The 12,504-nt window shown below is 47.1% G+C and overlaps 1 protein-coding gene across 2 annotated transcripts; it reads right to left on the bottom strand.

Annotated features, from left to right (window-relative positions):
* Positions 1 to 2,398: 2,398 nt before the first annotated feature.
* On the bottom strand, positions 2,399 to 12,030 carry LOC140732885 (uncharacterized). Of its 2 annotated transcripts, XM_073055544.1 has the most exons (3): positions 11,748 to 12,030; positions 10,013 to 10,220; positions 2,399 to 4,736 (listed from the first exon to the last, which is right to left on the bottom strand). In XM_073055544.1, exon 3 carries the CDS (start codon positions 4,421 to 4,423, stop codon positions 3,368 to 3,370), a length of 1,056 nt encoding a protein of 351 aa, XP_072911645.1. In that variant the 5' UTR covers positions 4,424 to 4,736; positions 10,013 to 10,220; positions 11,748 to 12,030; the 3' UTR covers positions 2,399 to 3,367. The 2 variants fall into 2 exon arrangements, with proteins under 2 accessions (XP_072911645.1, XP_072911644.1); XM_073055543.1 differs by lacking the exon at positions 10,013 to 10,220.
* Between the last annotated feature and the right edge of the window lie 474 nt (positions 12,031 to 12,504).

The raw sequence follows: 12,504 nt of genomic DNA on the forward strand, positions 1-12,504 counted from the left end.
AACCCTTAACTGTATCTTAAATATGCTTCGTGAGGAACCCTCAACTGCTTCCAATGGCAGAGAATTCCATAGATTCACCACTCTCTGGGAAATCCAGTTTCTCATCATCTGTGTTCTAAATCTTCTCTCCTGAATACTGAGGCAATGTGCCCTAGTTCTAATCTCAACTACCAATGGAAACAACTTTTCTATGTTATCTAACCCTTTCAAAATTTTGTATATTTCTAGAGGATCCCCTCTCATTCTTCTGAATTCCAGAGAGTATTGTCCCAGGGGACTCAATCGCTCCTCATAGGTTAACCCCTTCATCCCTGGAATGAAACTGGTGAACCTCCTCTGCACTGCCTCCAAAGCCAGTATATCCTTCCTCAAGTATGGAGACCAGAACTGCACACAGTACTCCAGGTGCAGCCTCGCCAGTACCCTGTATATTTGCAGCATGACTGCCAACATTCCGTTAGAGCTGGAGTATGTGGGACCCATATCCCAGAAAATGTGTGTTGTCATTGGAGAGAGTCCAGAGGATGTTCAAGATGATTCTGGGATTGAAGGGGTTAAGATATGAGGAGCATTTGCCAGCCTTGGGCCTGTACTCCTGCGCTGACCTATGTTTAATAAATGTGGGTCAGGGATGTAAAGTCTCACTGAAACCCACCGAATATGGAAAGGTCTAGATAGTGTGCATGAGGAGAGGACTTTTCGTATGGTGGGGGTAGCCGTAACAGAGGGCACAGCCTCAAAACTGAGGAGCGACCTTTTAGAGTAGTTAAGGAGGATTTTATTTAGGCAGAGAGCAGTGATTCTGTGGAATTCTCTGACACAGACGGCGGTGGGGGCCACGTCTGTCGGTAAATCTGAGGCAGAAACTAATAGTTTGCTTATCAGTCAGGACATTACAGGATATGTGGAGGAGGCAGGTGCACGGGGTTGAGTGAGAACCGGGATCAGCCATGATAGAACGGCAGAGCAGACTCGATGGGCTGAATGGTCTAATTCTGCTCCCATGTCTTATGGTCTGATACCGCTAGTGTCTTACACAGTGAAGATTGACACAAAATACTTACTGCTGTTTCTTTGCTCTATTACTAACTCTCCAGCATCATCTTCCAGCGGTATAATATCATCTTGCCGCTCTTTTACTCTTTATGTAACTGAACAACTTTGGATATTTAATATTATTGGTTCACTTACCTTAATTTTTCATCTTGTCTCTCCTGTGTGTATTTTTTTATAGTTGTCTCCTGTTGGTTGTGTAAAAGCTTTCCAATCCTCTAACTTCCCACCAATGTGCATTTCATGCCGATGTTTAACCCAAGCTTTTGGGCATAGGAGATTCCCAAAGACTGGCAAACTGAAGTCAGCAGCTTCGCAGTCTCGCTCTCCCCTAACTGAAGGTCTCTCTCTCTCTCTCTCTGTGTGTAAAAATCAGAAGTGAGCTGCTCCAGCCTGTGACTGACGTCATCGTTCCTCCTCACTCAGGCACTGAAAGTGACAGTTCACAGCAAACAAAACACAATCGAGTGGCAAATATCATTCACTAAAATCTTGCTTTAAAATACAAACTCATGAATAACCACCGTAACTTCATTAAGGCACCAGAAATTCAAGCCTGATCCAGTTAGGGGCAGAATTTCACAATTTATATGATAATCAATATATTATTATAGATAGGATAATCTAAAATAAACATCTGGAAATAATATTACAGGATGAAGAAGCAGGAACAACTCCCTCAATAGATAAAACCATTCCCAACACACACATGTTCCTCGACCAGTGGAGCACCTCACCACAGGTTTTGTTTGTGTCATCTGTCAAACAAGTGAAAGATTGTCTCTGTTAATCAGCTTCCAAATGTTGCTACTCTGTCATTCTTTGCCACACCTCGCTGCTGATTCCCTTCTCCTCATCATCCGTTCTTACCCCGACCATCATCCAGAGCCCCAAACTCTGCCCTGTGCGGACCCGCCTCTGGTTTCTGACCCTGCTCCGTTGAACATCCAACTGATGGTTTCCCATTCTGCCTTCACTCTTTAGAGGACGGGGTGTTTTCTAACAACCCTTTAGAAGCAGGGAAAATGACCCATAATGTGGAAATGAGCACTGAATAAGGAGGTTAACTCCCAGTGTTACTCTTCCTCAGCCCAGAGATTTGAGGGGTGAAGAACATCTCAGACAGAACTGCAGTCAGCTCGACTTCAGTCTGCAGAAAATTCAAGGGAAACCTCTTCACCCACAGAGTGAACTCATCACCACAGGGAGAGCGAGAGGGGAACAACAGAGGAGGATTTAAAAGGACTGTTGTGGAACTGAATTACTGGCAGGGTCCAACCGGCCTGAGTTGACTCTCTACTGTACACTAGGTGTGTTATAAATTCACTAAGTACTGGAGACAGAGTTTAAAATACAACTGCTTTATTTGTCTCAGATCCAGAATATTAAACTCCAGTCCCATTAAAGGTGAATGTGCAGCAGAAGAAACTCCTCCCATGCCCAGTGACCAGGGTGCAGAACTGGGTGTGGTGAGCAGCAGCAATAATTGCAGAGTTCAGCACCGACAGTCACTCTCGAAATTGCATTCAGCAACGGTGACGGACAAATATCCAGGATGCAGCTTATTGAAACTTTCTCCCCAGTGTGAACCCGGTAGTGTGTCACAAGTGTAACATGCTGTAAGGTTTCACTGCTAATGTAACGGCCTCTCTGCAATGTTTCACTGCTGAGGTAATGGTTTCTCTGTAGCAGCAATGTTTAGATTATGACGAGAGATAGCAGGGTTTTGGAGTGCGGGAATGACAGAAATGTTCTTTTTTGCGAGTCTGGAAGAGATATTTTCGCGGTCTTTTGCTGGGGAGAGATGAGAAAAGGTGAGCGGATAGAGTGTGCCCTTTTTTTTGTTTTCTTTACAAACCCTATAGTCAAAGTAAAAATTACAAATCTCAATCAGTTAATCACATATTGTGTACTGTTTCTTTGGGGTACTGATTTGTAACAGGGGACACATCACGCAGCACCCACCCAAATGAGATTTAAGTTTAGCCGGTCTGGGGCCCTAAATTAAGCTGTTAGCTGAAGTGAGAGTTAGATAAGGTTAGATTACTGAGTGAATCACCTCCCACATTCACAGCAGGTGAACGGCCTCTCCCCACTCGCTGATGCACATTTGATTGATTTGGCTGAGAGAATCTCTGATCAAAGTCTGAGCAGGTGATCGGCCACTACCCAGTGTGAACTCGCTTGTGTTTCTGTAGGTGGGCTGACCGAGTGAATCCCTGCCCACACACAGAGCAGGTGAATGGCCTCTCCCCAGTGTGAACTCGCTGATGTACCTTCAGTTGAGATGATAAAATGAATCCCTTCCCACAGTCTAAGCAGGTGAATGCCTCTCTCCAGTGTGAACTCGCTGGTGTACCTTCAGGTTAGATGACGAAGTGAATCCCTTCCCACAGTCTGAGCAGTTGAATGGCCTCTCTCCAGTGTGAACTGACTGGTGTCTCAGTAAATCAGATGACAAGGTGAATCCCTTTCCACAGTCTGCGCAGATGAATGGCCTCTCACCGGTGTGAACTCGCTGATGTACCTTCAGTGGAGTTGACGAAGTGAATCCCTTCCCACAGACTGAGCAGGTGAACGGCCTCTCTCCAGTGTGAACTCGCTGGTGTTCCTTCAGATGAGATGACAGAGTGAATCCCTTCCCACAGTCTGAGCAAGTGAACGGCCTCTCCCCAGTGTGAATTCGCTGATGTACCTTCAGTTGAGATGACCAAGTGAATCCCTTCCCACAGTCCGAGCAGGAGAACGGCCAATCTCCAGTGTGAATTCGCTGGTGTACCATTAGATAAGATGACCGAGTGAATCCCTTCCCACAGACTGAGCAGATGAATGGCCTCTCTCCGGTGTGAACTGACTGGTGTCTCAGTAAATCAGATGACAAAGTGAATCCCTTCCCACAGTCTGAGCAGGTGAATGGCCTCTCCCCAGTGTGAACTCGCTGATGTACCTTCAGGTGAGATGAACTAATGAATCCCTTCCCACAGACTGAGCAGGTGTACGGCCGCTCCCCGGTGTGAACTCTCTGGTGTACCATCAGGTCAGATGACCGAATAAAGGACTTCCCACACTCTGAGCAGGTGAACGGCCTCTCTCCAGTGTGGACTCGCTGATGTACCTTCAGTTTAGATGAGCAAGTGAATCCCTTCCCACAGTCTGAGCAGGTGAACGGCCGCTCCCCGGTGTGAACTCGCTGGTGAGCCATTAAGTCAGCTGACCAAGTGAATCCCTTCCCACAGTCTGAGCAGGTGAATGGCCTCTCCCCAGTGTGAACTTGCTGATGTATCTTCAGTTTAGATGAAAAAGTGAATCCCTTCCCACAGTCCGAGCAGGTGAACAGCCGCTCCCCGGTGTGAACTTGCTGGTGAGCCATTTGGTCAGATGACCGACTGAATCCTTTCCCACAAATTCAGCAGATGACCAGCCTCTGTCCAGTGTGAACTGACTGGTGTGTCCACAGGTGGGAAGATCAACTGAAACCCTTCTCACACACAGAACAGATGAATGGCCTTGTCCCAGTGTGAACTTGCTGATGTACCTTCAGTTGAGATGACCAAGTGAATCCATTAGCAGGAAGGATGATGGAGTGAATCCCTTGCTCCACTTCTTAAATATCTGGACAGAGACAGCAAAACTGGTGTGTTGTGTTCGAGATTCCTGTAGACAAATTCCTTGTCATTTTTAACCTGTAAAAAGATTTACAAAATCCATCAATGGGTGTCGGACAACATTTCAGATGCGATCACTTAAGTTGTCAAGGTGTGATCTGGCATCACACTGTTACAGTGAAGTTCAACCCAAGTTGGAGAGAGAAATCATCTTCTAACTGGGCACAGTGCTGGTATCTGGAATGACCATCAAACTCTCTGCTGCTCTTCCTGTCTCTATAAGAATGGGGCATTTCTGCCATCTCCAATCTGTGACCTGGCTCAGTTTGACTCTCTCCATTGGTATTATTCCCTGTTCCCACTGAGCTGCATGGGTTCCTGGCCCCACAGTAACTGAAACACTCTCACACAAATAGCCAGCAGTGCATTCCACACACTCACCACTCTCTGTGTAAAAAAAAACTTACCCCTGACATCCCCTCGGTATCTATTTCCAAGCACCTTAAAAGTATGCCCCCTCGTGTTAGCCATTTCAACCCTGGGAAAAAACCTCTGGCTATCCAAACGATCAATGCCCCTCATCATCTTATACACCGAGAAGTGGCTCTAAACATAAACAAGGAAATTATACATTGCTTTGAGGATTTGTTAGAAGTATACACAATTATGAGGGTATAGATAGGGTAAATGCAAGCAGATGGCAGATGGAGTTTAATGCTAATAAGTGTGAGGTGCTAAATTTTGGTAGGAATAATCCAAATAGGACATACATGGTAAATGGTAGGGCATTGAAGAATGCAGTAGAACAGAGAGATCTAGGAATAATGGTGCATAGTTCCCTGAAGGGGGAATCTCATGTGGATAGGGTGGTGAAGAAAGCTTTTGGTATGCTGGTCTTTGTAAATCAGTGCATTGAGTATAGGAGTTGGGATGTAATGTTAAAATTGTACAGGGTATTGGTAAGGCCAAATTTGGAGTATTGTGTACAGTTCTGGTCACCAAATTATAGGAAAGATGTCAATAAAATAGAGAGAGTACAGACGATATTTACTAGAATGTTATCTGGGTTTCAGCACCTAAGTTACAGGGAAAGGTTGAACAGGTTAGGTCTTTATTCTTTGGAGCGTAGAAGGTTGAGGGGGGACCCGATAGAGGTATTTAAAATTATGAGGGGGATAGATAGAGTTGACGTGGATAGGCTTTTTCCATTGAGAGTAGGGGAGATTCAAACAAGAGGACGAGTTGAGAGGGAGCAAGCGTTTAGGGGTAACATGAAGGGGAACTTCTTTACTGAGAGAGTGTTAGCTGTGTGGTACAAGCTTCCAGTAGAAGTGGTAGAGGCAGGTTCGATTTTGTCACTTAAAAAAAATTGGATAGGTATATGGACAGGAAAGGAATGGAAGGTTATGGGCTGAATGCAGGTCGGTGGGACTAGGTGAGAGTAAGCGTTCGGCACGGACTAGAAGGGCCGAGATGGCCTGTTTCCGTGCTGTAGTTGTTGTATGGTTATATGGATCAGTACGTGGAACTACGATGTTGTGGTCATTACTGAATCTTGGCTGGAGGAAGGGCAGGATTGGCTGATGCAGGTACCAGGGATTAGGTGTTTTAAAAGGAAAATGATGGGAGGTAGAAAAGGTGGGGGGGAGTAGCATTACTGGTCAGGGATAATATTACGTCTATAGAAAGGGAGGACGCTGCAGAGGGAGTGTCAACTGAGTCGGTCTGGGTGGAAGTCAGAAATAGGAAGGGATCAATCACTGTGCTGGGAGTAGTTTATAGGCCCCCAAATAGCCCTCGGGACACCGAGGAGCAGATAAGCAGGCAGATTTTAGAATGGAGCAGGAAATACAGGGTTGTAGTTATGGGTGATTTCAACGTCCCTCATATTGACTGCAAGGGGGATGGATGGGGTGAATTTGTCAGGTGTTTTTAAGAAGGATTCCTGACACAGTATGTTGACCAGCCGAAGAGAGGAGAGGCTATACTGGATCTAGTTCTGGGTAATGAACCTGGTCAGGTGACAGACCTCTTGGTGGGGGAGCATTTTGGTGACAGTGACCACAACTCCCTTAGCTTCAGCATAGCTATGTAAAAGGATAAAAACAGACAAAATGGGAAAGTGCTTAACTGGGGAAGGGCTAAGTATGAAGGGATGAGGCAGGAACTAGTGCGAGTAAATTGGAAACAGATGTTCAAAGGGGAAAGCACAGAAGTAATCTGGGGGAAGTTTAGGGACCACTTGAGCTGGGTTCAGGATAATTTTGTTCCACTGAGGCAAGGAAAAAATGGTAGGAAAAGGGAACCGTGGCTGACGAAACATGTGAGGCAACTCTTCAAAAGGAAGAAGGAAGCATATGTTAGATAGAAGAAGCAGGAAGCAGGAGGGGCTCATGAGGAATATAAGGTAGCCAGGAAGGAGCTTAAGAAAGGACTTAGGAGAGCTCGAAGGGGGCATGAGAAGGCCTTGGCATGTAGGATTAAGGAGAACCCCAAGGTGTTCAATGCATATGTGAAGAACAGACGGATGACAAGAATGAAGGTGGGACCGCTAAAGGGTAAAGAGGGCAACATGTGCCCGGAGGCGGAGGAGGTTGGCGAGGTCTTAAATGAACACTTTGCTTCAATATTCAGAAGTGAAAATGATCTTGATCAGGGTGAGGTTGAAACAGAACAGGCCTGTGTGCTGGACAATGTGGAGATTAAGAAAGAAGTGTTGGATCTCCTTAGAAACATCAAGATTGGATAAATCCCCAGGGCCAGACGTGATATCCCCAGGCTGCTGTGGGAAGTGACAGAAGAGATCACTGGAGTAGTAGCTATGACCTTTGAATCCTCTTTGGCTGCAGGGGAGGTGCCGGAGGATTGGGGAATGGTAAATGTAGTTCCCTTGTTTAAAAAAGGTAATAGAGAGAAACCTGGGAACTATAGACCAGTGAGACTTATGTCAGTGGTCTGCAAAATATTGGAAAGGATTCTTAAAATTCTACGAGCATTTGGAGAAGTACAGTCTACTCAAGGATAGTCAACATGGTTTTGTGAAGGGAAGATCTTGCCTGACGAGCCTAACTGAGTTTTTTGAAGAGGTAAGAAAAGAAATTGATGAGGGTAGGGCAGTGGATCTTGTCTACATGGACTTTAGCAAGGCACTTGACAAGGTCCCTCACGAGAGACTCATCCAGAAAGTCATGAGACATGGGATCAGTGGAACCTTGGCTGTTTGGATAAAATAATGTCTTAAAGGAAGAAAGCAGAGAGTAGTTGTGGAAGCAACGTACTCTGCCTGGAGGTCAGTGACTAGTGGAGTGCCGCAGGGATCTGTCCTGGAACCCCTGCTATTTGTGATTTTTTATAAATGACCTGGATGAAGACGCGGAAGGATGGATGAGTAAGTTTGCAGATGACACGAAGATTGAAGGAGTTGTGTTTGGAGCAGCAGGTTGTTGAAGATTACAAGAGGATATAGACAGGATGCAGAGTTGGGCAGAAAAGTGACGATGGAGTTCAATACGGATAAGTGTGAGGTGATGCATTTTGGAAGGACAAGCCAGAAGTCTGAGTACAGGGTTAATGGTCGGTTACTTAACAGTGCGGATGAACAGAGGGAACTTGGGGTTCAAATCCATACATCCCTCAAGGTTGCTGCACAGGCTGAAAGGGTAGTGATGCTAGGCTTCATTAATAGGAGGATTGAGTTGAAGAGCAGGGGGATCATGTTGCAACTCTACAAATCTCTGGTGAGACCTCACTTAGAGTATTGTGTTCAATTCTGGTCTCCTCATTACAGGAAGGATGTGGAAGCTATGGAGAGGGTGCAGAGGAGATTTACAAGGGTGTTGCCCGGATTGGAGAACAAGTCATATGAAGCAAGGTTAGCAGAGCTGGGACTTTTCTCTTTGGAGCGTAGAAGAATGAGAGGGGACCTGACAGAGGTCTACAACAGTGGTCCCCAACCACCGAACCGTGGACTGGTACAGGGGCGCAAAGCATGTGCTACCAGCTCGCGAGGAAACAATATGATTTGGTGATATGGACAATGTGAGTCAGCTGCACCTCTCCTCATTCCCTGTGATGCCCACTGTTCAACTTGAATGCACGTAAGGTCATTATGCACGTGCGGTCATTACTTATGTGAGGTCACCAGTCGATGAAACGCAGCGATACCCTCGCGCCAGGGATCACTGGTTGGCCTCGGGTAACCGGCTGCTTCACGCGACCGGCGATAAGTGCCGTTGCTGGCCTGGAGCGCGGACAGATGGGCGCCACCTCTAAACCTCACTGCGATCTACTGAAAGTCATCCCTCGAACCAAACTTTCATCAGCCGATAGATCCAACCTACCTACAAGGAGGCAGGCGCTCTCTACTTACAAGGGCAGGGCGGGCACACACCCTGTCACACTCCTCGCTCTAATGTTCTCTTTAGACTTGTCCCCCTTCACTCTTAACCCATGCCCTCTGTTTTTTTTCTCCCCTACACTTAGTGGAAAAAGCCTGCTTGCATTCTCTCTATCTATACTCGTCATAATTTTATATACCTCTGTCAAATCTCCCCTCATTCTTTCAACCTTATTAATATCCTTCCTGTAATTAGGTGACCAAAACTGCACACAATACTCCAAATTCAGACTCACCAATGTCTTATACAACCTCACCATTACATTCCAACTCTTATAATCAATACTTTGAATTATAAAGGGCAATGTGCCAAAAGCTCTCTTTATTACCCTATCTACCTGTGACGCCACTTTCAGGGAATTATGTATCTGTATTCCCAGATCCCTCTGTTCTACTGCACTCCTTAGTGCCCTACCATTTACCTTGTATGTTCTACCTTGGTTCGTCCTTCCAACGTGCAATACTGAGGGTTCAGTCATTATCAGCAAAGCTCTGCCCCGTTTGAACCCACACCCACCACTTCTGATGGCAGCTCGTTTCACATTTTCAGCAGTTGCTCCCAAGGTTGCTGTAAAATATTTCACCTTTAAGCTATGGCCACTAGCGTGTGAGGGAGAAGATGGGGTGGAGAGTGAAGGTGGGTGGGACGAGGGGAAGGTGCGGGAGGATAGAGACGGCGGTGTGGGGAGGAGACAGTGAGGAGAGAAAAACAGAGGGGATAGATTGTACTTACTACCTTTCAAAAAAAGTAACTGTTTGAAGCTGCTGGAAACTTACTAACCATACCCTGTACATTCTCAATCAAATTACTGACATGGATGACAAGTAGCAATGGGTGTAACCTGGGGAATAAACAGTCCAATAAACAGCCTCCCACCATTACTCTCGCTTCCTACCATCATGATAACTGGAAACCACATGACTGTTGCTCTCCTGTTACCGTGTCTGACCTGCTCACCTCCGGGTATCCTCCTGGCTCACTCTCCTCCTCAATAAGCCTCTTTTCTCTGTCAGCAGATCTGAATCCACTGTAAGGACATTCATATCTCACAAGACTCTGTACAAACCCGTGTCCTTCTGTGATGCAGGGGTCACTGACTCCCCCCCACCATCCCCAATCTGCACACAGCCCACGATGGTGACGGCTGCTCCTCGACTCTGGGGCTCTGTTGTACCAACACAATGATAACAGCAAGATTAGACAGTAATTCATATAAAGATAGAATTGTTGCTTCCTGAAAGGATCCAATGGACCAGAACCTCCCTAGGTACAACTTAATTTGACCCGGGACCCATCCACCCCGGGTCAAGCAGTGATCCCCCCACTACCCCTACACCCCTCCCACACTTACCACAGCCACACATCCATCCATAACTTCTTCCTGCTCACAGACAGATCCCCTTCACCCCAAACCTGTTCCCAGCTTGAGGAAAGTCATCCGCCTGATCCCACAAACAAGAGAAAACCTGCAGATGCTGGCAATCTGAGCAACACTCACAAAATGCTGGAGGAACTCAGCAGGCCAGGCAATATCTATGAAAAACAGTACAGTCAACATTTACAGACCAACTTCCACCTGGCCCTCAAATTTATCTGGTCCATTTCCGACACCTCGCTCCCATTTCTCAATCTCACTGTCTCTACCTCCGGAGACAGCTATTCACCGATGCCTTTTACAAACCCATGGACTCTCACAGCTACGCAGACTATACCTCTGCCCACCCTGTTTCTTGAAAAGATGCCATCCCTTTCTCTCAATTCCTCTGTCTCCGCCGCATCTGCTCTCAGGATGAGGCTTGTCATTCTAGAATGAAGAAGCTGCCCTGTTTCAGAGAAAGGGGCTTCACTTCCGTTTCACCCATCCTTCCACCACCCTAACAGGGATAGGGGTTCCCCTGTCCTCACCTACCCCTCCACCAGCCTCCGTGTGCAGCACAGAAATCTCAGGAACTTCTTCCACCTCCAACGGGACCCAAACATCAAATACATCTTTCACACCATGCCCCACTTTCCACAGGGATCTCTCCCTACTCAACTCCCTCATCCATTTGTCCCTCCCCACTGATCTCCCTCCAGACACTTACCCTTGCAAGATGAACAAGTGCTACATCTGCCCCTACACTTCCTCCCTCACTACCATTCAGGGCCCTAAACTGTCCCTCCAGGTGAGGCGACCCTTCACCCTTGAGTCTATTGGGGTCATCTACTGTGCCCGGTGCTCCTGGTGTGGTCTCCCGTATATCGTTGAGAGCCAACGTGAATTGAAAGACCGTTTTGCCGAGCACCTATGTGCCATCTGCAAGAATAAGCAGGAAATCCCAGTGGCCACCAATTTTAATTCCACTTCCCATTCCCATATGTCCAGTTTTGGCCTCATCCACTGCTGTGATGACGTCATACTTAGGCTGGAGGAACAGCAACTCATATTCCATTTGGGTAGCCTCCAAACTGATGGCAGGAACATTGATTTCTCTAACGTCCAGCAATGCCTCCCACACCCTCCTGTCCTTCACAATTTCCCATCCCCTTTTCCGCCTCTCACCCTGACCGCCCATCGCCTCCCCCGGTGCTCCTTTCCCGTTTATTTCTTCCATGGCTGTCTGCCTCTTTCACAAATCCCAGCTCTTTACTTCGTCCCTTCCCCTTTCAAGTTTCCCCTATCACCTTGTGTTTCTCTTTCCCCTCACCTCACCTTTTAAATCCACTGGTCAGTTATTTTTCTCCAGTCCTGCCGAATGGTTCCGTCCGAAATGTGGTTTGTACTCTGTTCCGTTGATGCTGCCTGGCCTACTGAGTTCCTCCAGTGTGTAACTAATCCCACGGGCCAGGCTCGGATAAAAAAAAACGTAAAACCAGGCTGCCCGAAGCCTCCAGCCGTCCGGCAGAACTTAGTCCGAGCCCTTTCCCGCTGCAACCGGCCCCCGATTAGCAAAAACCCAAACGTACCCCCTTTCTCACCGCCGCCGGAACGGGAGAACAAGGGTCCGCAATGCGCCTGCGCGTCACCATCCCTTTCTGCACCACGCGAGCCGTTGGAGTTCCCTAGAGCGCCACCAGTGCTCGGAGGTACCAACATTGCAACCAGACTTCAGGGTCACAACCTCGACACGTCGTCGGAGGACCCGGCAGCGCCACCAGTGATTGGAGGCCGGTGGTTCAACGCGCTGCGTTCGCCCTTCTGCCTCTTTCACTGTAACACGCTTGACCTCCACATCAAGTAGAGGCGATTGCATGTGCAAACCTTGATGGCCAACAAAACCTGATTCAACTCAGCATTGCTGTTTAAATGATCCTCTGAAAGTCAGTCTCTAGTATCAGTGTCACTGATGAGACCAGGACACAAAGACTCTAGAGACTAGAGGTCTTCTGTTGACCCCCAGGCAATTCTGGTTGATATGATTAAAACCGTAGTTTATCAAGCTACAAAACATCAAGAAAGTGCACTGACA

Source organism: Hemitrygon akajei, chromosome 9 (genome assembly GCF_048418815.1).
Source record: "Hemitrygon akajei chromosome 9, sHemAka1.3, whole genome shotgun sequence".
Classification (NCBI taxonomy): domain Eukaryota; kingdom Metazoa; phylum Chordata; class Chondrichthyes; order Myliobatiformes; family Dasyatidae; genus Hemitrygon; species Hemitrygon akajei.

Excerpts from the sequence above, each read along its gene's own strand:
- LOC140732885 (XM_073055543.1), bottom strand. The coding sequence starts at position 4,423 with ATGGCTCACCAGCAAGTTCACACCGGGGAGCGGCTGTTCACCTGCTCG.